Below are 26881 nucleotides of genomic sequence, written 5' to 3'. Positions count from 1 at the left end.
TGATTTTTAAAAATTAGTAGTTTAGGAATCAAAGATTTTTTTTATAACAAAAAGCAAAGATGATGTTTAAAACATCAACTAGCAGTGTCATACTTAATAGTGAAACACTAGTGGCGTTCTCATTAGAGTCAGGACTATAACAGTAATATGACGATACTGACGCCCACTGCTACTTGTGTCGTATGGGTTCAAGACAATAAAATAGGAAATGAAAATTTTCAAATGCATGATGAAAAGAAGACAAATTTGTATTATTTATTGAGGATGTAATTGTCTTCCTTAATACCCAGTAGAATCATGTGGAAAACTATTAAAATTAATAAGAGTTTAGAAAACAAGCTGATTATATAATGTACAAAGTAAATACTCTAATAACTAATTCAAAAATATAATGTGAAAAGATCCCATTCACAGAATTAACAAGGAAATAATATACCTCAGGAATAATAACCTCTACAAAAAATGTGAAAGAACAATTCAGAAAAAGCTATAAAATTTTGAAGTCCATGTTTCTGAATGAGGAGACTCAAATATTAGTTCTTTCTAGTAGTTCATAGGTTTATTGCAGTTATGATCAAAATCCCAGATAATTTTTTTAACTTGGGGGGACAAAAGATTTTTTAAAATTTCATAGAACTCAGGCTAAAATGGAATTTTTTTAAAAAGAAGATATTAAAACAGTATACCAAATATTAAAATCTATTATAAAACCACAGAAATCAAAATAGTGTAGTACTAGTATGACACTCAATAGATGGATCAATAGACTAGAATATGTAGCCTAGAAACAAATCCTAACAAAAACAAGTGTATATAAGGAAAAGTAGCATCTCAGGTTAGAGGGGGAAAAGAATATTAGTTACTAGTGCTGGGACAATTAGTTCATTATGTAGTTAAAAAATAGCAAGTTAGTCTCTTTGCATCTTTCATGTGTGAAAATAAATTACAGATGGATTGAGAGTGTGAAAAATGAAACCAATAAATTAGCAGAAATTTTAGACAAATATAGATCAGGGCGCAGAACCTCCTATATATAACACCGAAGGAGGGAACCATAGAAGAAAAGATTTAGAGATTTGATCTCTTATAAATTAAACAATTCTGTTAAATGTCTCTTAATTTTCAAAGAAAATGGGGGAAAATATTAACAAAGGACTAATTTTCTTGATTTATAGTGTGTTCTTCTAGATCGATCGGAAGAAGATAACCAATCCAACAGAAAAAAAAAATGGGCAAAGGAGTTTAACAGGCAGTTTTCAGGAAAAGAAATACAAATAAATTTGTAAAGATATTCAACCTTATAGTCAAGGGACACAAATCAAAATAATAGTAAAATTACGTTTCTGCACATCAGATTGGTATAAAGTAAAATGTTGAGGGGCCGGCCCAGTGGCCTAGTGGTTAAATTCACATGCTCCGCTTCGACAGCCCGGGGTCCGCGGGTTTGGATCCTGGGCGCAGACCTATGCACTGCTCATCAAGCCATGTGTGGTAGGCGTCCCACATATAAAATAGAGGAAGATGGGCACAGATGTTAGCCCAGGGCCAATCTTCCTCACCAAAAAGAGGAGGATTGGCAACAGATGTTAGCTGAGGGCTAATCTTCCTCATCAAAAAAAAAAGGTAAAATGTTGGGTCCCTATTGCTTGGAAGGGTTTGCAGAAATGGGACTTCCCAGTACTTTCGTAATATATTTTCCTGATCCCAGAAATTCTACTGCTAGGAATTTACCTGCTGGATATGTGCAGAAGTTCACCAAGATATGTGTGCAGGGATGTTCATAAAATTTAGCAGAAGTAAAGGTCACAAGATTATGTGATCCTAATTTTGTGTGTGTGTGTATGTGTGTGTGTAAATGGAAGAATTCAATACAAAACATCAGTTTTAGTTTCCTCTAAGAGATTGAGATTAGAGATTATTTCTTTTTTATACTCTTCTGCATTTGCTAAATTTCCTCTAATTAGCAGGTGATACCTTTATAATCAGAAAAAAATTGAACACCACTTTTAAAAAATTCCAATTTCCAGTACTTAGAGATCACCTAGTTCTATGTTCCACCCCTCTCGGGGCTTCCCCTAAGCACAGTTAAGGAATGCATTCCTTCGAGGGCCCTCCTCCACTTCCCCCTCTGCCCTCAGCCACTTGCCAGACGTCCTGTTCTTCCTAGGTTGGTCATCAGTCAATTGTGAGGTGACCTGAGATTACCTCTTAGTACGTCCCAGAGGCACGCGCATTCCTTATGATCCGAGTGCCTTTAAGAGCCAGGGAGCTCACCCAGGGAGCTCACCCCTGTTTGGAGGCAGGGGGTGCAGTGCAGCGTCCCCTCAGATGTTAGTGCCAAGAAATGAGACACTGGTATGAGGAACACCAGGAACAGAGGGCGGTGGTTTCAAGGAGTGGTCTGCCCATGTGCGTCCAGCAGGTCCCTGTGATTCAGTTTGCTCCAAAGGATAGCTTTTAATTTTCATGTGGAAAATTTTGAATTTGTTCTGAATTATGACACTATGAATAATTTAACTCTTTCATTTTTTTAGGTTGCTGAAGCACACGTGCCTAATTTCATTTTTGATGAGTTCAGAACAGCCCTGTAACTTCTTTTCTTCTACTTCTTCAGTGAAAGGATTGGCCTTAGATCTCACCATCACTAAAATGAATTTGGAAATGAAAAGAAATTCAACTGCTCATATAACTGCCTTTTTTCCCTTTATTGTGGGAAACATCAGACATTCGGAGTAAGATGTATCTCATGGCATTAGTTAATATAATTAATACTGTTTAAATCATGGTATTGTATGCAACTTATATCATGTAGAAGCAGAACACATTTTTGTACTGCCTCTTATAAATGCTGAATGTAATTGTTATGTATAAATCCATTTAGTTTTACGTTCTGAAGAACTATTTGTGCAACTCCAGATTTTCAGTAAAATAGTATTGCCAGTACCCAAAGTTGTTCTTCCATTTATGATTTAAAAACTATATATTCATCCTGCAAAAAACCTCGTCTGGAAGGTAAGAGATGAATCTGGTAGGTCCAAGGGAGATGCCCACGACAGGCTGGCAGGCACACGGTGATGGCCGGACCATACAATTTATGGACCACATACCATGGAAGTTTCTTGGTGTCTGAGGCTCACTCTCCTCTTCCAATCTCAGAATCTCTGGAGGGGGATTCCCAGTATCCCTTTTGTAGGACTCCCTAACTTCAGCTGCTCCTTCCACCCTTTCCTTCCTTCCTCAGCAACCCCTGAGCTCCACCCCAAGTCCCCACAACCATAATGCTAGCCCTTTGTTTTTATTTTTAGTAACAGCTTAGCCATCAGCATTTAACTACCTCCAAATACTAAATCACTTCTGCATGAAAATTACCCTGAAAGGGGAGCTGCCATCGTATTGTGGAAACTTGGATAACTGCAAGAAACATGTTTTAGCCCTAAGCTTGCAACTATGTCTTCCTCTGGAGAGGAGAGAACACGCAAAAAAATAACAAAAAACCCAGAATCTGAAACCTGCCTCAGTCATTTGGAAAGTTGCAGGGGTAGAAGCATTGATTTGTAGCCAGGAGGCAAAGTTTGAGTCCTGGTTCTGCCGCTAGCTAAACTTTGTCCCAAGCCAGCCTGTTGGCATCTTCTGTAATATCAAGGCTAAATGATTTCTCAGGTTCCCTTAAGTTTTCCGATTTTATGAAAAGTTGTTTCTTTTGTCAGAAGGCCTCAAATCCTAAGGTACCGCAAGAAGAGAAACATGACATTATAGGCTTTATTTCACCATCATTCTGAAAGGATTTGAAAAGGCATCTGGGCAGCAGAGGGAAGCAGGAGCCTCACAGCCTGGCCTGGTCAAGGCCTAGGGCAGAATTTTAAAAGTGAATTGTTGCCCAGCCTGTAAGGAGCTTGGAAGTCTCACCCACTGAGAGGCTGATGCATGGGAACTTGGCTAGTAAGTCCATGGCCACCTTACAGCCACATCTCAAAACCTATCTTGCTGTTTTCCATTTGTAATCAGGTCACAGTAGCTGCATGAAGTGAGTTCTCTGTGAAAATGGCCCCCAAAGAAAGCCAGCTGCTAAAAGGCCAGATCTAAGAAAGCCAGTTTTTATTTTTGTGTGTGTGAGGAAGATCAGCCGTGAGCTAACCTCCATGCCAGTCCTCCTCTTTTTGCTGAGGAAGACTGGCCCTGGGCTAACATCCGTGCCCATCTTCCTCCACTTTATATGGGACGCCGCCACAGCATGGCCGGAGAAGCGGTGTGTCAGTCTGTGCGCGGGACCTGAACACGGGCCGCCAGCAGCCCGCGCGCGCACTTAACCGCTACGCCACGGGGCCGGCCCAGAAAGTCAGTTTTTAAACAGAAACCAGAAGTTTGGGATACATCAGAGGGAATCTCATGAAACCAAGCATGTGAGTCCAGCACACACTGCTAAAACAAGGCCAAGTGGTGTCTGCAACTATTCCACTAGTGGTTTGGCCAGTGACAAACTCTCAACTGAAAGACAGAACTTAAAAGTTGAAAAAGACAAAATTTTATTATACAAGCTTTACAAGTCATTTGAGCCCTAATCATCATAACTGAAGTAGTTGGTTAATATTCCAAGTTATACTTTACTGCTCTTTCCAGGGAGCAATTCACTTTGGTGACATTTGAAGATTTATTGAAGTGTCATAATACCCTTCTGAATGTCCATGATCTCTTCAAATATACTGTAAACTCAGTAAATTCTAATTGATTTTAAAGCATTATACAGGTATTACGAGTGCTTATTTTTTAATTCAGTTTTTTGGAATAATCCTAGCCTGGCTTATTAATGTTGTTACACAGTGGAACTTATAAAGCCCTTGATTGCTTTCCTGTATGAATGTGATATTTTCAAGGAACTCAGAAAAGAACCTTATCAAATTGCCTTACTGGACAGATGAGGAAAATAAGGTCCAGAGACATTAAGGGAACTTCCCCAATGTCAGTTATTTAACAGAACAGGTCTCCCTCTGCATTTTCCATCCCACTTTGGTTTTCTTTTCCATTATAATGAAGCTATGTAAAGAAGTCCACAAGAAACAAAAAGACGTGAGGATTCATTCTTCATTTTATTTGCATGTCCCACAATGACTCATCCCAGATACTGAATTCAAAAGAAAAACCACAGTTCCTCAGTATTAGCACTAATTTATGGTAACAATCATCTTTTTTAAATATCTATCTTAATTTACCTTTCATTTTAAATTGCAAATTAAAGCATATATTTACATGTTTATATACAAATAACTGCAAAAACAAGTTAATCCCAATGTTGGTCCAAGAATTTCCACTTTAGAAGTGGTATACTACTATGCTATATACACCCTCTTCCAACAGTCTCTTAGGACTTGCTGAGTTCCAAATACTCATCCACAAGTGGTTCCCTCATTTAAGCTTAACGAACCAAGTACTTCATTTCTGAGTAAATTAGAGGAAATATTACAGAGCATGCTTTGTACAACACAGCACCACTACTGAAAATGGCTCGGGGTTTTGTAATCCAAGGTTCCGATTTAAAGCAAAAATACGTGGCATAGACAGCAACAGCAAAGAAGTGTCCAATTAAAACTAGAGGGTTAGGAGACAGTCTGTAACAGAAAAAACAACACATATATTTGTAAGACTCAGAAATTAAAATCTGTGTATCATCTATAAAGTTAAACACATTAGACATTTTAGAGGACTTTACAAGCTTGTGTCTGCCTACTAAGTTTGATGGCAGGAACAAATAAATTTTTTTTTTTAACAAGAAACTACTTAGGACATACCCCTGTCAGGGAAGCCAGTTAACTCCTCTTAGTCTAGTTTACAGAAGTCATATGTTTTGAGCTGTTTTCTTTCACTATTCTTGAGGTCCCAGTCTGCAGTACCTGGATGGCCTGGCCTGTTGGAGTCTAGGCTTTTCAAAAGATAACAGTGCTGACATTCAGATTACAGACGAATGAGAAAAGACTTAAAGAACTGCACTTTGCAGACTTTCCAAGAATAGTTCCACATTCTTCTGCACCCTCAAAACTATTACTGAGTTTCATGAGTCCCTGCACTTCAGTTTTTAAATACGAATTTCTCTTACCCATGGCTCCCATAGAGCAGATCATATAGATGAACCTACAGGCAAAAAACAAGCTTCTATTTTAATCAAGAGTTTTAGCCTCATCTGCCACCAACTTCTAATCAACATACTTTCCCAGAAATAAAACACAGGACTAAATGTTGCCTTTTTCATTTCTCTGGGCTACCTGCTGATTGGGATACTAATGGATAATAAAATGACAAAATGTATAAGAAAGAAAGATTTGCAGTAATTCATAAACTAAACAGTCCTATGAAAATCTGGAATATCTGTTTTCTCTGTGTCGTCAAAACAACTTACACAGAAAGCAGCCCAACAGGACCAGCAACAAATTCTCCGCCAAGTTTGAAATAAAGAAAACAAGCTTTTCTTAGTTGATGTAGGGAATCTAAAAAAAAAAAAAACAATTAAAAATTACTCTCAATCACAATATTCACACATTTATGTTATGGTGCTAATCATATATCAGAAAAAATGAAGATATAATATATATCAAACCTTATAGGTAATTTTTTAAAAATCTAGTCCTGAAATTTCAACAACCCATGATTTCTTTTAAATTTCATAATCAACATAATGGATAGTAATTTAAGGATGAATAAGCTTTATTCTGCTAATAAATGATTACTATACCAAATATGTAGGTCTCAGAAGTTGAGAGTTGTTTGAAAGCTATTTCCTTGATTGTTATAAATTCATTAAATGATGCAAAATATTTTGTAAACTCTGTTATAAAATCACAATTCTGGAAACCAAATTCCAAGTCACTAAGATTCCCAACCCATATCTCTGAGCAGCAAATTATCAAGTAAAAAGAACAGCTGTGAATAGTAAGTTATAATAATGCCTTATATCTGTAAAGTTTTTTATACTTTTCAAAGTAACTCATTAAATCCTCAAAACATAGTATAATCTATCAATAACCTTTTTAATAGTTTAGAATCAATGTTCTTCTTAGGTATGCCTAGATTTTTTTCTTCACAATAGATAAAAAAAGATGCAATAGGCAGACTCTTACTCCAATAAAGCTCTTTCCTCCTCCAGTCTTTCATAACTTTATGTTGTTTTGTTGGCAGATTCAAATTAATAATGTAAGAAACTCAAGAGCTTAGAAAAGCTTGAAAGGAGAGCTTAGAAAAACTCAAAATTTAGTTCTTTTCTTTTTATTTGCCCAATCAGCCATTTGAACTTCCATGCCAATTAGCAAGAGAGATTTGATTGGCAAATCACAATCAATGAGTTGTTTTTTTTTTTTAGCAAGAATGATGGTTACAGAGGCTACAGAAGGCATTTGTACAGTATCATCCTATGTAATCAGATCACCAAAGCACAGATCACTAGGGCCTCAGCCAGGACATAGAAATAGCTTTGTTGTAAATATCTGAAGTAATGGGATGTGAGTTATATTTACTCTTGAAAACCTAAAGATCTAGTTTCATTAACCTATGTTAACTAATTTGTACATTGCTATGGTTGGGAGGGGGCACAGTTGCTTCTTCCTCCATTTCTAACGCTGCTTCTGCTAAGTCATGTGTCCTTAATATATAGATTGACCATCACCTCTCTACAATATAGAAACAAAAACAAAAGCATGGGAGTATTTCAAATGAGTAAAAGGTGGATGCATTCTATTACTTGTGCATTTTAACAGGAGACAAAAAACTTGATATGAAGCTCATATTCATTTTATAAAATACTACTTTGAAAAGAAACTGAAACTAGTCTTATGGAAGAAAAAGATTAACAACTATTTTAATTCACGGCCAGAAATATCCTCTATCACAATCTTATGCATTTGGGGATATGCATGATCTGATTTGGACCAGAGGAATTAATAATACTTTACTGAGGTATTGCTATTAAGGTTATGTAAGGGAAGACAACAGCTTTCCACATAAAGTGGTGGATACATGATGATTAGAAGCTAAAAACTCTTCCTCAAGGATGGAGTTAAAAAGGACTACCAACTTGGGAGTCAGCAAACTCATAAAACATTTCTATTTCTGGTCTAATCATTAACTTTTTTGTAATTAAGTTCCCTTCCTGTACTAAAAATCTGAAATTCAGTAATGTTCACTAAAAACTATCTACACTTACCATCTGGGGCAGAAAATAATTCATAAAGAGCCTGAGCAAGGACATTCACAACAAAGGAATGAGACGTTTTTCTTGACCAATAGAATGATTTTTTGGCCTAAAAAAGGAAAAGATCATTTAATATATGGTAAGGAGAAAAAAAAAACAGAAAGCACAAACTGATGTTCATAATCCCCTCAAACTGGTATTTATCCTGAGGATTATCTGCAAGTAATTATGCTTTATGTTTATCATTTACACACACACACCTCTCCAGAGCAATATGTTTATGTGACTCTGAAGCTAAACTTAAAATCACTATGAGCACATGGCCCAGGCATGTGTGTTACATAATATTCAGGCAATACAATGTTACATAATATTCAAATACAGAAATTTAGAAATTCTGTAAGATTCATAGGTTGCAAGTCAGATTCTTAAGCCTGAGTAAGACTGCCTAAGAACCCTTACTAAGGATCAGGCTCCCAGGTACACATCTCCCCATCAAGACCCCACTTCTCTTAGGCCCCACAAAGAAATCTATTTTGAGACACTTTTGTCAAAGAACGATTTACTAGCTTACCTGGAAAAGAGCTGCATCATCATAAAGGTCAGGAATACCCTCTAGCAACTTCCTCCACAGTTTTATATCTTTAAAAGCAACAGTCATTCCTCCTCCAGTAAGAGGATGCCTCATATTATGTGCATCTCCCAAAAGAAGAACACCTATAGGGAGACAGAATTTAGATCATGACATCATCCTGGAGCATCCCTTGAGACAAAAAAAAAGAGACTACTCTGTTAATTTATAAACATTATGGCTGTGAGCTAGTAATTAAGAATGCGAAAACACAAGGGAACAAATCATGACTAAAATTTCTTGAGGCAAAAATTCAAGAGTTGATTCAATTAACAGGCAGATATTCCAAAACCATCAGAAGTTAATTTAGGAGAATAAGCCTTGATTGAATCTTATCTGAAAATCAGCCCCTTGAATCAAAACAGCAGAAGCAAAAAGCTCCACAGTTTGACTCTAGGTGCACCTCTGACTGAGCTGCCTAACTCTAAGGTTCCCAGTCCACTGTCAGCCTGGTTAAGACCTATGACTTAGAGGGACTTTTTTTCTTTTTGCTGAGGAAGATTCACCCTGAGCTAACATCTGTTGCCAATCCCCCTCTTCTTTCGCTTGAGGAAGATTAGCCCTGAGCTAACATCCGTGCCAATCTTCCTCTATTTTGTATGTGAGACGCCACCACAGCATGGCTGACGAGTGGTGTAGGAACCCGAACCCACGAACCCAGGCCGCCAAAGCAGAGTGTGCCAAACTTTAACCACTACACCACAGGGCCGGCCCTAGAGTGACATTTAAACAAACCATTTATTTAATTTTGTCTGAGAGAGAAATAGACAACCACAATAACAGTGTTAAGGGGACAGAATTATGGATAATTTTTTTCCATAATGTCATAATATACTACATTTATAACTAATTATAGTACATATAATAAATATTCATTTGTAAAAAAGTAGCTTCTAAATATTAATTCAAATTTTTTTATGCATTATTCTTAAACCACAACCTATAACCAGCTTTTATCCCTCCTTCTCCATGGAACATTCCCAATCCCACCCATTAGCATATGTTCTCATAGCATGCTGTTTATGTCAATTTGGCAATGGCTTCATTGTGCTTTGCATTACAGTTTTTTTATGTGGTTGGTGGTTTATTATGCATGTTTTTCCACAGCAAACTACAATCTGTATACAATCTGTTCATGTTCAGGAACCAGAGTGTATCGGCAGCTCCCATTCAGACCTCTCTTCGGAGCTCCACACTCACGTCTTCAGTGGTGTTCCACACATCTCCACTCAAATGCCCTTCCAGCACTTCACACTCAGTGTGTCCAAAAGTGAACTCATCACCTCTCCCCACACTTCCCGAAACTCATACTCTTTCCCCTATATTTCCAATGTCAGCAAATAGCTGGCAAACTATCTAAGTCTGAAACTGGAATCTCAAGAGGCCTGACTCTCTCTTACTACAATATCCAATTAATCACTGAGTTTCATGCATGCTACATCCTAGATATTACCCAAATCCATTCCCTGCCTTCCATTTTTATTACCACAACCCTAGTTCAGGGCTTTCATCACTATTCACATCGAATAATTACATAGCCTTTCATAAGCTTTAGTCTGAACTTTCTCCAAACCATTCTCCACTACATATTAGAGTAATATTTCTAAAATAAAAATCAAATTATGCCACTACCTTGTTTAAAACTTTTCAATGAACTATTAGAACTAATAAATGAATTCAGCAAGGTTTCAAGATACAAGACAAATATGCAAAAATTAATTGTATTTCTATACACCAGCAATGAATAAGCTTAAAATGAAATTAAGAAAACAAGTCCATTTACAATAGCATCAAAAGGAGTAAAATACGAATAAATTTAACAGAAATGTAAAACTTACACTCTGAGAACTAGAAAATCTTGTTGAAAGAAATAAACTCTTACGTTACAGTCAATTAAATTTTGACAAGAGCACCAAGACACTTCAATGGGGAAAGAATAGTCTTTTCAACAAATGGTGCTGAGACAACTGGATATCCACACAGAAACAAATGAAGTTGGACCCCTTCCTCACACCATACACAAAATTTAACTCTAAATGGATAAAACACCTAAATGTAATAGCTAAAACTATAAAAGTCTTAAAAGAAAATATAGGAGTAAATCTTTGTGACCATGGGTTGGGCAAAGCCTTTTTAGATAGGACATCAAAAGCACAAGGACCAAAAAAGAAAAAAAGAGAAACTGGACTTCATGAAAATTAATGGATTCCATCAAAGAAGTGAAAAGACAACCCACAGAATGAGAGAAAATTTTTGCAAATCATATATCTGATAAGAGATTTATATCTAGACTATATAAAGAACTCTCACAACTCAACAATAAAAGTTTAATTTGCCCACTTAAAAAATGTGCAGTCTGAATAGACATTTCTCCTAAGATGATATATAAAGGGCCAATAAGCACATGAAAAGATGTTCAACATCATTATCCATCAGAGAAAAACAATCAAAACCACAATGAGATATCACTTCATACCTACTAGGATGGCTACAAGCAAAAGGACAGATTATAACAAATGTTGCTGAGGAAGTGCAGAAATTGGAACCCTCATACACTGCTAATGGGAATGTAAAATGGGGCAGCCACTTTAGAAAACAGTTTGGCAGTTCCTCAAAGAGTTACACAGAATTACCGTATGACCCAGCAATTTTACTCCTAGGTACATACCGAAGAAAAATCAAAATATATGTCCACACAAAAACTCGTACACTGATGTTCACAGCAGCATTGTTCATACTAACCCAAAGTGGACACAACACAAATGTCTATCAACTGATGAATGGATAATGATAATGCAGTCTATCTACACATGGAATATTATTTGGCCATAAAAGCAAATGAAGAACTGACACATGCTACAACATGGATGAACCTCAAAGAAGCCAGTTATACAGGATGATATATTATATGATTCCATGTATAGGAAATGTGCAGAATAGGCAAATCTACAGACACAAGTAGATTAGTGGTGGGCTAGGGGCTGGGAGGCAATGAGGAGTGACTGCTAACAGGTACAGGGTTTCTTTTTGGGGTGATAAATGTTCTAAAATTGATTATGGTGAAGGCTGCATATCCTATGAATATACTAAAAAATAATGAACTGTATACTTTAAATAAATGAACTATAAGATTTGTAAACTATATCTCAATAAAGCTATTATAAAAAAAAAAAACGCTTTCAATGATATAGATAACCTTCCCATTATCTATAGGATTAAAACTAAACTTTACATAAATGTCTTACCTTTCTACCACTCTGACACCTATGCTACGCCCCAGCCATTGGGAACTACTTGAGTTCACTGAAAGTGCCACCGTTGCTCAGCCCTCCTAGCTCTTGCAAATGTTGTTCCATCTACTTAGAAGTCCCTCATCTCACTGTCAACCTAATGAACTCCCACTCATCTCTATGCCCCAACTTCAGCTTTATTTTCTGAGCAATGTCTTCCCTAATCACCATTCCCAGTTCACAAACTCCCCTCCCTGCCTTGCACGTCCCCCTTCACAGTGAAAACTGTGATACCATGAGTGGGGCTTTCATTACAGCATTTATCAACAGTGTTCTGAAATTATCTGTCTATATCCCTCACTAGAAAACTGCTCTCTCTAGATTAAGGACTATATTTAACTGTTGTATCCCCAATAACTAGCACAGTGACTTATATACACTCAATATTAAATAATAAAGAAAACATAAAACTAATTTTAATATTGGTAAAGTGTTAATCCACAGTAACCAATTCTCTGTCCCACATGTTATTCTCAGTGGTATAAATTTAATCACATATATGTCATTTGGAATATCAAATTTGAATATTTGGAATATCCTTTATAAAATCAGTCCAATAAAATAATACCTCGTTTGTTTACTGGTGAAGAAGGAAGGAAACTTGCTGGCATAGATCTCAAACGAGAGTTCTGAGTGGCTTCTAGGAATGGTCCTTTCAGATGATCTGCAATTAATCCCACCAAATAAATGGTTTATAACATTTCAATTTCAAATTATCACATTTTCTTATCAAGTATAAACAAATACCTACTATACATCTGTATGGTTGTTACACATAACCCTAGTGATAAATCAAGAATTAATTATTTTATTAATAAAATTGTTCATTAAGGACCTAGTCATTCATGCTAAGGAATGATTAAGGAATCTAAGAGAAAATTAACATAAATAGATATACATACAGCTGAATGAACAAAAAAACTACAGGAGTGAAGCAAATTCAGATGACATGAGACAGGGAGAAAAACCACCCCCCTCTCTTCCAAATGTTAACTGACAGCTGTCACATTTAACAATTTATTGTCACAACCATATTCTGGTAATATCAGATGAAATATACTATCAGCTCACAAACAGCAAGGGGGTATGTACAGTAGAAGAAAGATAAGATGTAGAGAGCTCTACCCTTCTGACCTTCAGTTTCTTTGTCTATAAAATGAAATGGTTGGATTAGCTCATCTCTGAGATACCTTCCAGTTTTAAAGTTTTGTGCTTCTACATGTGTAGAAAATGAACTTTCTTTTCATACAGTTCCCATTGTAATCTGGGAATACAGGAGCAGAATATTAAAACCTATGTTTTTCCTATGTTAAAACCATTCCATTTCTACAAGGAGTAGAATTTCAATAACCTAACTAATATTAATCTAAATCTACAAAGGGTTTCCTTCCATCATCTCGGAGCAGTCTGCTCCAACTAACCTCTGGATTGGCAAAAAAACAATCTACTGTAAAAGAAAAAAAATGCTAAAAATATCACGTTATTGACTATCCTTTTCCTAAATATGTGTAACTTATTTTTCCATCTGAAAACTTCAAAAATGGCTTAACTGAGTGAAAACATACTGAAATTTTGAAAATGTCATTATTAAAAATCTAATTTGGTCCATGTATACCTTCATTTCTGTTAATATTCTGTTAGTTATTAAACAGAGTGCTTTCACTTAGTTTACAAAACAACTTGAAAAAAACAGAATATTTAAACAACATGTACTCATACCAAGGATAGTTTCCTATTACTGTAATCATATCACAATTGCCAAGCAGGGTTTCCCTTCAATTTTATCAACAGTCTTAATAAGTTTTTACATTTTCTTCTTACTTACATCTTCCTGTTCTCAAAAAAAACCAGAAAGTAATTTTTATGAGTGTTTTACAAAGATGTCTGAAATCTCACGAAGCTTTCTGTGTTCAACTCAAAATTAAACTGATCTTGAAGATCTCTCATAGTTCTCATGTTCCCAGGGCCAGGATGTATGAACCAGACAGACCTAGTTTCAACTTTGGCTCTGCCACTTACTAACAGTCTATCCTTGGAGAAGCTAAGTAACCTCTCTGAATCTTAGTTCCCTCGTCTGTAAAATGGGGATAATTATAATGCCTACCTCATAGGGTGGTTGGTTAGATTAAATGAAAGTATGTTTGTAAAGCACCTCTTATATAGTAGACATTCAATAAATGGTAGCTATCATTTCTACAAAAACCAAGCACAAAAGTAGTTAACTATAAGAGATATTTTAAGAATTCAGAGACCTTATATTGCTATTCAGACTAATTTAAAAAATACTATATATGCCAATATTAATAATTATTCTGAAAACTATGCTTTAATTATTAATATGAAAAATATATTGAAACTATTTTTTTTAGTTTGGGAGATTTTTTTATGTACTAGTGTAAATTCAGTTTCAGTGTATCTGATTGACTGGATGCATTTTTCACCTGCCATCCTTACCTTTGACCTAATTTAGACACAGCTTTAGTGAGAACTGGAGCTGGAGAGCCTTTTGCAAGATTTGCTTTCAGACTGTAGATTACAATGAGAGTGAAATCCTATTTCTTACCAGGTATTTGTGGATAAATTTTTTCAGCCATATATTCTCTTAAATCCCTTGGCATTTCCCCTCGAACATCAACAAGTGCTCGGGTTTCATTAGACGAAATCTGGTAGATGAGAACTGGACTCTGATTAGTTAAAATAAGTTCAGCATGATTTGCTTTAAACTGTGGTGCATCCTAGGAAAAAAATATAAAATATTTTAATAACTTTCAAATTTGAAGTTGCTTTTATTTTCTACAATTACACTCCTACAGTACCTTCATAAGAAAGCCAACAAAATGAGATGTAACAGAAACTTTATTGGAGATCAGGTTTTTCCTGAACTTAGAAAAAAGTCCATCTGCAACGACAGTCAATGGAGCATGGAGTTCCTACAACAAAGATAAAGAATATTCAGCTAAATGGTTAGATATACAGTAAAAGGACCATTCTTTTAAAATGTGCATGAGTAAATTTAAATACATTATTGGACAACATTATAGAGTATTTGACGATAATGCTATTGAAGAAGCTGTTATGTGGGCTTCAGTTAACGCATGACCAATCGTTAGAGGAGTCCCTGAAGATCACCTTCCTTCAAAGCTCTACCATCCAGACCACCTGGGATTAAGCTACACTATGACAGACAATAGGAGAAACAACTACAAAGCAAGCATGGACCAGAGAAGACTGAATCTCATTACAAATTCCAAGAACTAGCCAGATTCTTTTATTCTAGAATTTTCTAAGTTTATATAGTGCTTTCAATCAGTGGCTAAGGCTTAGAAGAATTTTTGTACACATAAATGTATATATTTATATTACCTTGCAAATGCCTCCATTAGAGTACAATTTCTAGGAGTTGGTGACCCTATGGAGCAGCCCGGGAGAGTCAACAGATTGGGCTTTGACTCTTTCTCTTCTTTTGCAAACCAACATGAGCACATACTGGAAACTGTTTTATTCTGCTATTTCCCCCGAGATTCTCTTACTTTTGCCTTTTTGATTTAAACAATTGTTTATTTTATCCTAATCATTTCTTTTATGTTGAATCCTTCCTTTTCTCACCTTCCAGTTCCCCTCTGCTTCTCTGCTAGTGTATATTTCTTCTTTCAGTTTTTAATACTGTTAATATAGTGGTGTTTGTCTACAAGTTATATGTATAGCATTCTGAGGTGCTCTAAAGAGCAATGTGTTACAATCTGAAACTCATCCTGTTGCAGCGGGGCTTAGCAAGAACCCAGTCCATGTGATGAATAATAAACTGGTAAGCCTACTTTTTTGAATGAGTAGGAGAAAAAGAAGGAAAACATCTCTTAGGAAGAGCTAATGTTTGATAAATCTCACCTTGATGTCCCCAGTTTCTTTATCCCTGTACTGAACTCCCATCACAGCATCATCTTCTTCTAACAACTGTAGCACAGTGCCTTCAATAAACTTTGTACTAAAAGATAAACAGAAATAAATTCTACAGGAGTACACTTGAGTAATTTAAATAAAGAATTATCTGATGAATTCCTTGTCTCCAGTTTACCCATATAAATTGAACACACGTGTGCACATGTAAAAAAAGGTCTGGAATGAAAAAAAAACAAAAACATCACTAATGGGTTTTAGAATTATGTATAGTTTTTATTTCTAATTTCTTAAAACTAAATACATATTATTAATGCAATGATTTAAGAAGTATTTTAAAAACTAACATTAGATTTTTATCTCAATTCATTAAAAAATAAAATACACGCAGAAAAACTTTACATATCCAAACTCACACACAGATGGGAAAATAGAATTGGAGTTTATCCACTAAATCATTCAGAGTAGTTTCTTCTAGTCAGAAGGATCGAGGATAATTTTTATAATCTTCTTTATATTTTTGAGTATTTTTCCATTTTTCTACAATGAACATATTCCACTTCTACAGACATCAAATCCTTTCAGTTCTAAGGATGAGTTCACTTACTTATTTGCTTTTTCAACAGTTAGGCCTATGCCAAGGACATGAGGGTTCTCATGTTTAAAACTTCCTCAATTATAGTATATAATTATATATAGTACATTAACAGTATATATTATATATATACGATATAACTACTAGATGGTGTAAAGGCTAGAGGCAAATGTAAGTTAATAATTAAAAGAAGCCAGTCCCATCAGACTAGGTCCTCACAAAGAATGGGACAGAGATTTTCCTTTGAAGTCCTCTAGTCTTGACTTTTAATAGAAAGTATCATAACCACAAACCCCAACTCCAAAATGGACACACAGGGACTTAAACCTTAGTTACAACCATATCCTCTAAATTCCAACCACATAAAAATCACACAATTTATTTAGTTAAAGGGAAATCCTCAATAGTTCTATGTCATTTAAAGGAAAATTCTCTATTTGATATTCTTATCAAAGGCACTGAAGATCTAACATTCTTCTAACTTATAGTTTATTTTAGTATAATACCTATGTTCTAGCCCATACCCAAACACTTATGAAAATTTATAAAACAGTATTTGTACAAAGGCCAAGTTTCAATGGGTTTCTTTAACATTATAAATGTGAAGCTGTACTCTTACTTGGGCTCTGCCATAGCTGCTTTCCGGAGACTCATGATGAATCTTCCATGATGGAAGGCTCTTCCACTCTGCACCTGACTGGTTTCTGACAGAGGGTAAGGAATTTGAACATCTGATTTGCTGTCCCGATCATGAATCATGTAGCCATGTACAACCTGGGCATCAATACCTTCCACTGCATCTGTAAAACAATTCAGTTCAAAAAACCAATTTTGTTAATATGTCTAGGGTTATGCTAGGCATCAGGAGGACACGGAGGCATCAAAAATGAGTCTGTCTTCATAAAGCTATAACATGATTTGGAGAATTGGTCATTTATATAATTATTTCAGAAATCTTAATGCTTCTGGAAGACAACAGTCTTATCAAATTTGTAATATCATAAAAGATTAATATTTATATATAAAATTTACTCATTAAAATCCATAGGAAAAATATTAAGACCTCAATAATAATGGACAACAAGTATATGTATGATTCACACTAAATAATATAGAAACATTGAACATAGGCAAAATGTTCAAAACGATAAAAAAAATCATTGGAATAAAACTGAAACAATAAGACACCAGATCTATCAAAATTGCTAGTGCCATTATGATAAAACTGATAAATTTATATATTACTGGTCATACTATAAACTAATAACATTTTACAAACTAACAACAGCAATAACTATCAAGAACCATGAAGAAGTTAGCATCCTTTGATGTAATAATCTTAGTCTTGGAAATTCAGAAATTCATGTAAGATATCCTAAAGTTCTAATTTTTAATTTTTAATAATCTTTAAAGTTATATGCAAGAACAGCTTCACTACAATGTTATCTCTAATAAAGAATAACTGAAAATAACCTAAATATTAATCTAAGTTAGAAAGGTAAAGTACATTATGAAGTATCAAATGAGAAAATACTATGCATAGGCTTAAAATTATAATGATAAAGAACAGTTAACAGTATTGGAAACACATTTAAGTGAAAAAGTGAATTTTAGCATGGATACTAACATGTTTAAATACATTAAAATACAATATATTAAGATGAAGTACATTAAAATAATTTCCTTTCTGATGAAAGAAAAACTTTATAATAATGTTATTACACATCTATGCTAAGATCAAAATAAACTGGTTTTCTGATATGTTTTTTAATTACATTTAAAGTCTGGTCAGGAACAAGCTAGATGAATATCCATCACACATCTGACCTAGGATCAATATAAATTATTTCTTGGCATGATTTCTAAATTATTACTAGTTAAAATTCAATCAGAGAAAAGTACAGAGATATCCTAAAAGCTGCCAATTAGCAGCATATTCAATTTGGATCTCAGCAAATTGCCAGTCTTTACTGACCTAAATGTTTGAAGCCCATCTAGTATTTCTATAATGTTTTGTCCAGCTACTGAGACACTGTTTTTCTTAACCTGTAACTGTATTATGAAAGTACTCTAAATGCTAAAATTGGCCAATTTAGAACACACCAGAAGATGTAAAAGTATAATAGCATAGTAAAATTTTTCCTTGGGTAAACTAAGTGACAAGTATACAAAAAAGGTCTAATTTAAGATTTCTCGAAACATCTATTTCAACTTTATTGATGAAATCAAATATGACAGACTTTGGATACTTTCACTTTAAGCAGGCAGCAAGAGAGTACCCTAAATTTCTATGAAATTCATGCTTCATGTATACTAGATATTAACTTTGAAGCCAGTGACATAACCTAGATTAATGATCACTATTAATCATAAAGCTCCACACTGTGATATCAGAGCACTGGTCAACACAGCAGATAAATGGACATGGAAAACACTCTTCCACATTAAAAAATGCAGAATTCCTTTTTATAAAAGGGCAAGCTAAAAAACAAAAACAAAAACGTATATGCTAAAAATACAAAGCAACTTCAAAGTCAAATGAGTGAAGAAGTTTTAAAGGCAACACATTAAGGTATCAGAACCATAAGCCTAAAAGGCTCCAGGTTGTTTTTTTTTTTTTTGTGAGGAAGATCAGCCCTGAGCTAACATCCATGCCAATCCTCCTCTTTTTTTGCTGAGGAAGATCAGCCCTGAGCTAACATCTATTGCCAATCCTCCTCCTTTTCTTTCCCCCAAAGCCCCAGCAGATAGTTGTATGTCATAGTTGCACATCCTTCTAGTTGCTGTACGTGGGACGCGGCCTCAGCACGGCCGGAGAAGCGGTGCGTCGGTGTGCGCCCGGGATCCGAACCTGGGCTGCCAGTAGCGGAGCGCGTGCACTTAACCGCTAAGCCACGGGGCCAGCCCAGTCCTTTCCCTTCTTGACACATCCCCAATCCTTACTTCCTTCTCCTCTCTTGGATTGACACCAAACCCTGCTGGCTTTCTTCTGCCATTCCACCTGCTCCTTTTCAGTCTCTTTTGCAGGCTTCTTTTCTTCTACGCAATCTTTAAATATCAGTTTCCCAGGACTTGGTTTATTCTCTCTCTTCTTCCTGCACGCTCTCCTTAGATGGTCTCAATCGTTGCCATAGCTTTAAAGTACTACAAATATGCTGACATCTCTGAAATTTCTAACTCCAGCCAGCCCAAACCACTCCTCTGCACTCTAGATTCATATCTTCAACTTGACATCTCCACTTGGATATCTCAGTATGTCCCCCAAATTCCCCCCAATGCCTGTTCCTCTCTAGGTCTTCTTATCAGCAAATGGTACCACCATCTACCAGCTGTTCAAACCAAAACCTAGGAGTGACTTTTAATACCTCCCTCTTCCTCATATCACACCAATCCTTTAGCAAGTCATGCCATTTCTGCCTCTTAATTTTATCATGACTCTGTCCACTTCTCTTTATATCCTCTGCTACCATGCTAGTCCAAACCACCATCATCTGTCATTGGACTTAGCAGTGAGTTCCCATTACACTCCTTGCAATGACTCTTGCTACCCCACCATCACAATCTTATAGTCTATTCACCACACTGTATCCACGTATTCTTTTAAAATAGCATTCTACAAACTGCAGGATGTGACTCAACGGTAAATTGTGAAATGAATTTCAAATTGTGAATTGTATACCTGGGTAAAATCATGACAAGTATTTAAAAAGTAAAAATAAAACAAATTTCAGTCAGATTTACATATGTATGCATGTACTGAGCCAGGATGTAAAATGTGTTTGTTATTGTAAATAGCTGTCAAAGGTCTGAAACCACTTTGCAGAGGAATAAACAAGATCATGTCACACTCCTGCTCCATTGCCTAAAAAGCCCTGCATGATCTGGCTGCTGCCTACCTCTCCAACCTTAACCTCAAGCCACTCTCCTTTTCCCATCGCCCAGTATTTTCTAGCTACATTCATCTCTTTTTCAGTTCCTTGAATAAAACAGCAAACTTTTACATAGTGCCTACTATATACCAGGCATTGTTCTGAATGCTTTGTGTATATGAATGCATTTAATCCTCATAATAACCTATGAGGTAAGGACTCTTAGTATGACCATTTTACAGATGAGGGAACTGATACACAGGAGGGTAAGTAACTTAGCCAAGGTCATACAGCTTTTTAAGTGCCTGAGCTAATATTCAAACCTAGGCAACCTAGTTCCAGAATCAATGCTCATAATTACCATAACATACTGCCAACACACATGCCAAGCAAGCTCTTTCTCAATTCACACCCTGGGCATATTTTTCACTCTGATCCTCAAGAGAAGAGAGTTGATCTGTCTTGTTCACTAGCACAGCCTTGTACCCAGTACAGTGCCTCACACAAAGCAGATAGTGAATACTTCCTAAATGAATAGTTCATGTTTAAAAAGCATTGATTTAATGAATGAATGATGCGTAAATAAAAGATTCTATAACAGGCACACAATATGCACTCTACAAATAATAGTTCCCTTCACCTTTCACTAAATTTCATGCCTTCATTTTAGTTTTCCAGTCCTTAATTTTGACCATTACAATTTTTTAGCCACCTCATTATATCACACTATGTCTACTTCATATTTCCTAATACTATGAAATGCTTATTTTCTCCTTTGCTCTCATTTTTATGCAGTTTTTTTGATAAATGAGTATAGTAACATACAAATAAAAATAAAATCGAATACCTTTTTACCAGTCATAGGACAGTCTAAAGGGAAGAGGGCTTGCTTATACCACATAACTCGTAAAAATCTACATGAACCTACCTTCAAGACCAAGGTCTTTAAGGACATGATAACCACCTGGCTGCAGAAATTCTCCGACTATCCTGTCAGGCTCTTTTAAATCTCTCTCAATTACTGTCACCTTTCTTCCATCTCTGGAAAGCACTGCTGCCAAAGCAGAGCCAAGTACACCAGATCCCACGATGATAACTTCTGGATCATTTTGAGAAGATATCGATGAAGAGGGAGCTGCTCCTATTAAGGTTGTTTCTGAAATATTGGTTCCTTTTTTGCGCTGTTTAAAAAGAAAAAGTGAATTATGTAGCCGTGTTGGTTATCCTCAAGTCAAACTACTACTATATAGACACAATGGACTTTTGCATCTTGGGCAAACACTACACCCTAAACATTATCAAACCAAATGAACTGTTACATTTTAAATCCAGATCATATATAAAAACCAATGATATCAAAACATTGGTTAAATAAAAATGTAATAATATCCCAATAAAATTAAATATATATTCTGTTTTCCAAATATATTTAGAAAATGCTGTTATACAGACATATTTAGAAATCTACATCAGGCCAAATATAAAAAAATATTTATAAAGGGCTTCAAAGACTTACTATAGGGAAAATTCTACCATTAATTACTCAATTCTTCAAACATATACTGAGCATCTACCAGATGCAAATCACATACAACCTCTAATTTGACTTTATGTTGCAAACTATTCATCACCTTTTAGATATTTCCACTATTCATCTTTATTTTTTCCTTCTGGATTTTCATCTGAAAAATCTATCTTAATCTAAAATCATTTTACATAACAGAAAAACTGTCAAATTGTGGCTACTGAGCTATTAATTGAGAATTATTTAACTCAACAATGTTTAAACAGAACAAAATAACTCCTTCTGTCCCTTGGGATTCGATTTGTTCACAATTTTAGTCCTTAACATATAAGAATATACTTAATTTACCCCTTCTTTTTTCCCCATCCTGATACTCTAAGAAAGCCTGGTCAACCAAATTAGGAACAAGACAAACATTAAACCTATCACTAATTGGGCTGACAGTAAAAACTTTAACTTTGATCATTAAGAAGATGAAAAAGTCCTGTTTTGAGAGAGATTTATGCCCATTGAGAATAACAAGGCCTCTTGGGGTTTTTTTAACGAACAATTCAACGTTGTTATAAGTATTTTCTCTTGGTATGTGGATTCTCAAATAGGAATACATTTCAGATACAGAATTGCAAGGAAGGATCTTCCTTGAGTTCTCTGACCTTAATGATTAAGGTAAGGCTAAATGCCATCTTGAAGGGGTTTTAATAAAAGACTTCAGGCAAAAAGGAAAAAGATAAAACCTAAACTCCTTTAGAATTTTAATTCTCTGTGATTCTAACATTCATCTACCTTCCTTCCTTTACCTCTATAATGGACTGAATCCTGGTCCACCTTTTCGTCCTTTACCAAGAGGAGAAGACAATAGAGTCTACTCTTCCCATCAGTATTTCTTAATGGCCAGAACAAAGGACTATATTTAAATTACTGTTCTGAGAGCAAGATAAGCTCCTTTTGTCATCTTAGCCATTTTTTATTAGTTTTTCTTCCTAAGTTTTCCCTGTTACACACACACACACACAGAATCCTGCAAAGGAAACTCTAGAGGAAGTTAACTCTTTCAGAGCCTGGTCAGTAAGAGGAAGAGTGGGAACTTAGTAGTCAATACACAGTCCACCAACTCCCTGGTGTTTAGCAAAGAAGCAGAAAGCCTGAGGCATTCATAAAGTGGAACCAATACTGACTGCTGGTAATTCAATTTTCCTATTCAAAAATTTCTCCACATGCAATGTAATGGCACTCCAGCCACCTGGACTAGTGCTCACTGCCCCTGAGGGAAATTATCTCAGACCAGACCAAAGATTTCAAATTGAGAAAGATTCCCTCCCCCTCCTTTCCCATTCTCTGACCTTATTGTAAGGTCAGAGAACTCACTGAACTCAGCCCTACTCACAGGGTTCCTAACAGATGTAAACTACCTTTAGACTAATATTAATAGCTACTCTTTATTACACAGTTGCAGACCAGGCACTGTGCAAACATTGAGTCATTTAATTCCCTAACTACCAGCAAGGCTAGTGCCATCCCCATCTAACAGAAGAGGTAACTGATTCTTACAGTTTTTTTGTTTTTTTTTTTTTGCCAAGGGTCTCACAGCCAGAAGCGGTAGAGGAAAATTCTAAACCAAGTCCTCTCTTCTGTAAGCCTTGCTAATCTGTACTACAGATACAATAAAATAATGTAGGTCCAGAACCCTCAAAGAGTAAATTACTTTGTAGGCCACTCACCCTAACTCCAAGTCACCATCATCCCTCACTTGGCCTACTGCTGTAGTCTCTTACCTGATAACCCTGCTTCCATTCTTGTACCTCTACAATCCATTGTCTACCCAGCAACTGGAATGTTTTTTTAAAAATCAAATATTGTTACTCCCATGCTTAAAATCCTCCAGTGCTCTTGTGAAAAAGTCCAAACACCCATGGCCAACAGCCCCTAAATGTTCTGGTTTCAACAACCTCTGTCATCTCCTACCATTGTCCTCCTCTGCTGTCTTTGCAGGGATCATAACTTCACATGTATTTGAAGACCAGCCTTTGATTTAGGAAGACGACTGAACCGTGGACATTACTCAGTTATTCACCTGATTTAGGACATTACTACATTGATTTACTCAAGGCTCCACTGATGTGGGGAGAGGAGGGTACTTTGCCCGAGACTTTAAAATGCTGAGCATTTTTATTCTGCCAGCTTTTCGAATTGCTCTGTTCCTCTCCCCAGCCAGCTGTCACTTCTTGGACTTACCTGCAGCAGATTTCTTTCCTCCCAGGTACAAATACAATCCTTACCCAAGGATTTAAATAAAACATTTTTTTTTCCATCAGGGAAAGTGATTGTGTCCTCCTTCAAAATGAAATTTTAACATTTCATTTCACCTTTCATAAATCAATATTCATAATCAAGTCAATTTCAGTTAGCATTGGCTCAATCAACGCTAGATGAAACAAATGTTTTCAATAACTCCTAAGAATGTCAAGGACCTAACCAAGAAAGTCAAGAACTTAAAAAAAACAACTAAATGAGAGTTCATACCAGAGTATCTAAACTGCTGCCTTTTGCCCTTTAAAGAAGAAGAAAATTTACATGTGAGTGACCCCAATCCTAATTTTAAAATAAGACCTTCATTCATTTGCCCACTTTGAATTCAACCTACCCTCCTAGACCCAAGCTGCTCTTTATTCTCTGAGCCCGGGGGGGATTTGGCCCAGAAGAAGCCAATGAAAGGCAAGGCTGACAGCATATCCGAGAGGACGGCGAACTGGGACCCGCTCTGCTGGCGCCCGAGCAGGGCCCCGGGCCGGTAGCGGCAGCGGTAGGAGAGCACCAGGCCCAGCGAAAGGAACACCAGGACGCACAACAGGAGCTCCTTGTTGGCCAGCGTGACGAAGTCTCCGCATTTCTTATAGAAATAGGTGAACGTGGCAATGCCTAGAAAAGTCCACATGCTTCAAAGGCTCCTTGGGTGACACCGGGTCAACGGTTGAGATGCTTTTGTTCCTTGTAGGGTTTTGGTGATCAGAGGCTCCCCCCCAAAATGTGTCACCAAAAAGAGCGCGGGGAACCGGCCAAACTCCAGGCAACAGTCACAGTGTGACCATTCGAATCGGACTCCTTTACAAAACCATATAAAGTGAGTATAAAAGTACCTCCAGGGGGCACTTAGAAAGCAGTCTTAAAAAACCGCCTGCCCCCAACGCTCCCGATGAGACTCGCCTCTTGCAGGCAATCCATTTATTTCCTCTTTTACTGTTCTGCTCTTGGACGGGCTCGTCCCGGGGTGGCGGCGGGTGATGTTTTCGGTTTTGACGTCGGCTCCTCGTGCTGTAGAACTGCTCCCTCTCACCAGCAGCAGGGAAGGGGACGGGGGAACTCAAAGCAATGTCCCGGCGCTGCGCTGACTGCGGCCTCGCGGCTCCCGACAGCGAGGCCCCGGCGGTGGGAGCGCGGGGGCTGCCGAGTCGGAGTCCCCTCCTCCCCGAGGCCGCCCACGCGCAAGGGGGACCTCCGGGCTGCCGCCCGCCACCGAGGGCGGCCTCGCCCCGAGACCGCGGCTCCAGGCGGGCAAACGCAGCCCCCACCTCGAGACGTCCTCCTCGGCAGCGGCTCCCGACTCACCAGCCCCCGAACCTTCCAGTCCGCGACTTCGTGTCCCCGCCGATGAACGCCGGTCTCCAGAGAGCTTCCCTCAGCGGGCCGCGGCGCCTCCCGGCGGCCTCCTCGCCAGCATCCGTCCCGGGCGGCGGCTGCCCTCCCCCGCGCGGCGCTGCCGCAGTAACCGGAGTAACCGCCGCGCCCTTCGCTCGTCGTGGGGACCCGCGCGCCTCAGCGGCTGGAGGGCTCGGCCCAGGTGAGGGACCAGGGGGCGGGGCTCCAGGGGGCCCGCCCCGCCCCGCGCGCCCGCGCCCTGCGTGCAGGCCCCGCCCACTGCCGCCGTCAGCCAATGAGGGCGCGCACCGCGCGGTAGGCTGAGATGGCGCTATGCCGCGTTTGGCCAATCGCAGGCGGCGCGGCCGGCGCGGTGACGCCCGGAGAGGCGCTAGGGCGATGTTGCGTGGTGTGGGGTGGGGGCGTGGGGATAGGGGCCGTCTGCCTGGTGGGCGGGTGGGAAGGCCCTGGCTGGCTCCGGAGGGGGTGGGACTGAAGGGGTCGTGCCCGGGGTTCCGCGGTCGGGTTACCCTCCGCAGCCATACCGGGGGGAGGTGGAGCTAGTTCCGAGGAAACCCCTGCCAGGAGATCCCCCGCCTAATGTTCGAGTCTTTTCATTCATGCAGCGAGTTTTTATCGAGCGCTTACTACCGGCCGGGTTCTGGGGTCCTGGAGATGAATTTGACGCAGCCTTTCTGTCCTGTGCGTAGTGTATGTAGAGGGCGGTAGAAAGGGCTCCTGGCGCTTGGAGAACGTGGCTTTCAAGCTGAATCTGGAAGAAGGAGTAGGCAGGCGTTTGCCAAGAGAAGAGAGGAGGAGAGGATATGCTAGGTGTTTCCTTCCTTCGCCCCAAATTGTCAGGCTTCCACGTCCTTGTCACTGTGCTCAGGCTAAAGATACACTGATGTGCGTAGACCCTGCTCGCTCAAGATCAGAAACTAGGGGACGGGGGTAGAAAGCAAGGAAGTAAAATAAATAGAGGTGTCATAAGTGCCCTGAGAGTGGGTGGACGGGAAACCGTGAAAACAGGAAGCAGTGTATCCCTCAACTGGAGGGAGTCAGGCATGGCCTCCGAGGCAGTTACATGAACTGCGTCCAGGACAAGCATTCTAGAGGGAACAAAAATGTGCAAGAGTCTCAGGATGAGAGATGGCCCTTGTTATGAAATGATGTAACTTGAATTTATTGAGACCTAAAGCTAATGACTTTGCTTACCCTGTTGCTTAACCCTGGACAGCCTACTTTAAATGCTATGACATATGCAGAAGTAC

At 37.9% G+C, this 26881-nt stretch overlaps 2 protein-coding genes across 4 annotated transcripts in view; one reads left to right on the top strand and one right to left on the bottom strand.

Annotated features, from left to right (window-relative positions):
• Positions 1-2943, top strand: part of WASHC5 (WASH complex subunit 5) — a 64285-nt gene extending 61342 nt beyond the window's left edge. For all 3 annotated transcript variants that reach the window (XM_058564926.1, XM_058564924.1, XM_058564925.1), the window contains one exon: positions 2535-2943. In XM_058564926.1, coding sequence (XP_058420909.1) covers positions 2535-2591 — 57 coding nt within the window. In that variant the 3' untranslated portion in view covers positions 2592-2943. The remainder of the gene's footprint in view (positions 1-2534) is intronic.
• A 2122-nt stretch (positions 2944-5065) lies between these two features.
• On the bottom strand, positions 5066-25681 carry SQLE (squalene epoxidase). The gene is made up of 11 exons (XM_058564927.1): positions 24619-25681; positions 21381-21633; positions 17203-17383; positions 15980-16076; positions 14911-15024; positions 14658-14829; positions 12663-12758; positions 8748-8890; positions 8186-8282; positions 6389-6476; positions 5066-5603 (listed from the first exon to the last, which is right to left on the bottom strand). Exons 1-11 carry the CDS (start codon positions 24907-24909, stop codon positions 5411-5413), a joined length of 1725 nt encoding a protein of 574 aa, XP_058420910.1. The 5' UTR covers positions 24910-25681; the 3' UTR covers positions 5066-5410.
• Between the last annotated feature and the right edge of the window lie 1200 nt (positions 25682-26881).

The sequence above is a fragment of the Diceros bicornis genome, chromosome 21 (assembly GCF_020826845.1).
Source record: "Diceros bicornis minor isolate mBicDic1 chromosome 21, mDicBic1.mat.cur, whole genome shotgun sequence".
Taxonomy (NCBI): domain Eukaryota; kingdom Metazoa; phylum Chordata; class Mammalia; order Perissodactyla; family Rhinocerotidae; genus Diceros; species Diceros bicornis.
This window is presented reverse-complemented; position numbering and strand designations above follow the sequence as displayed.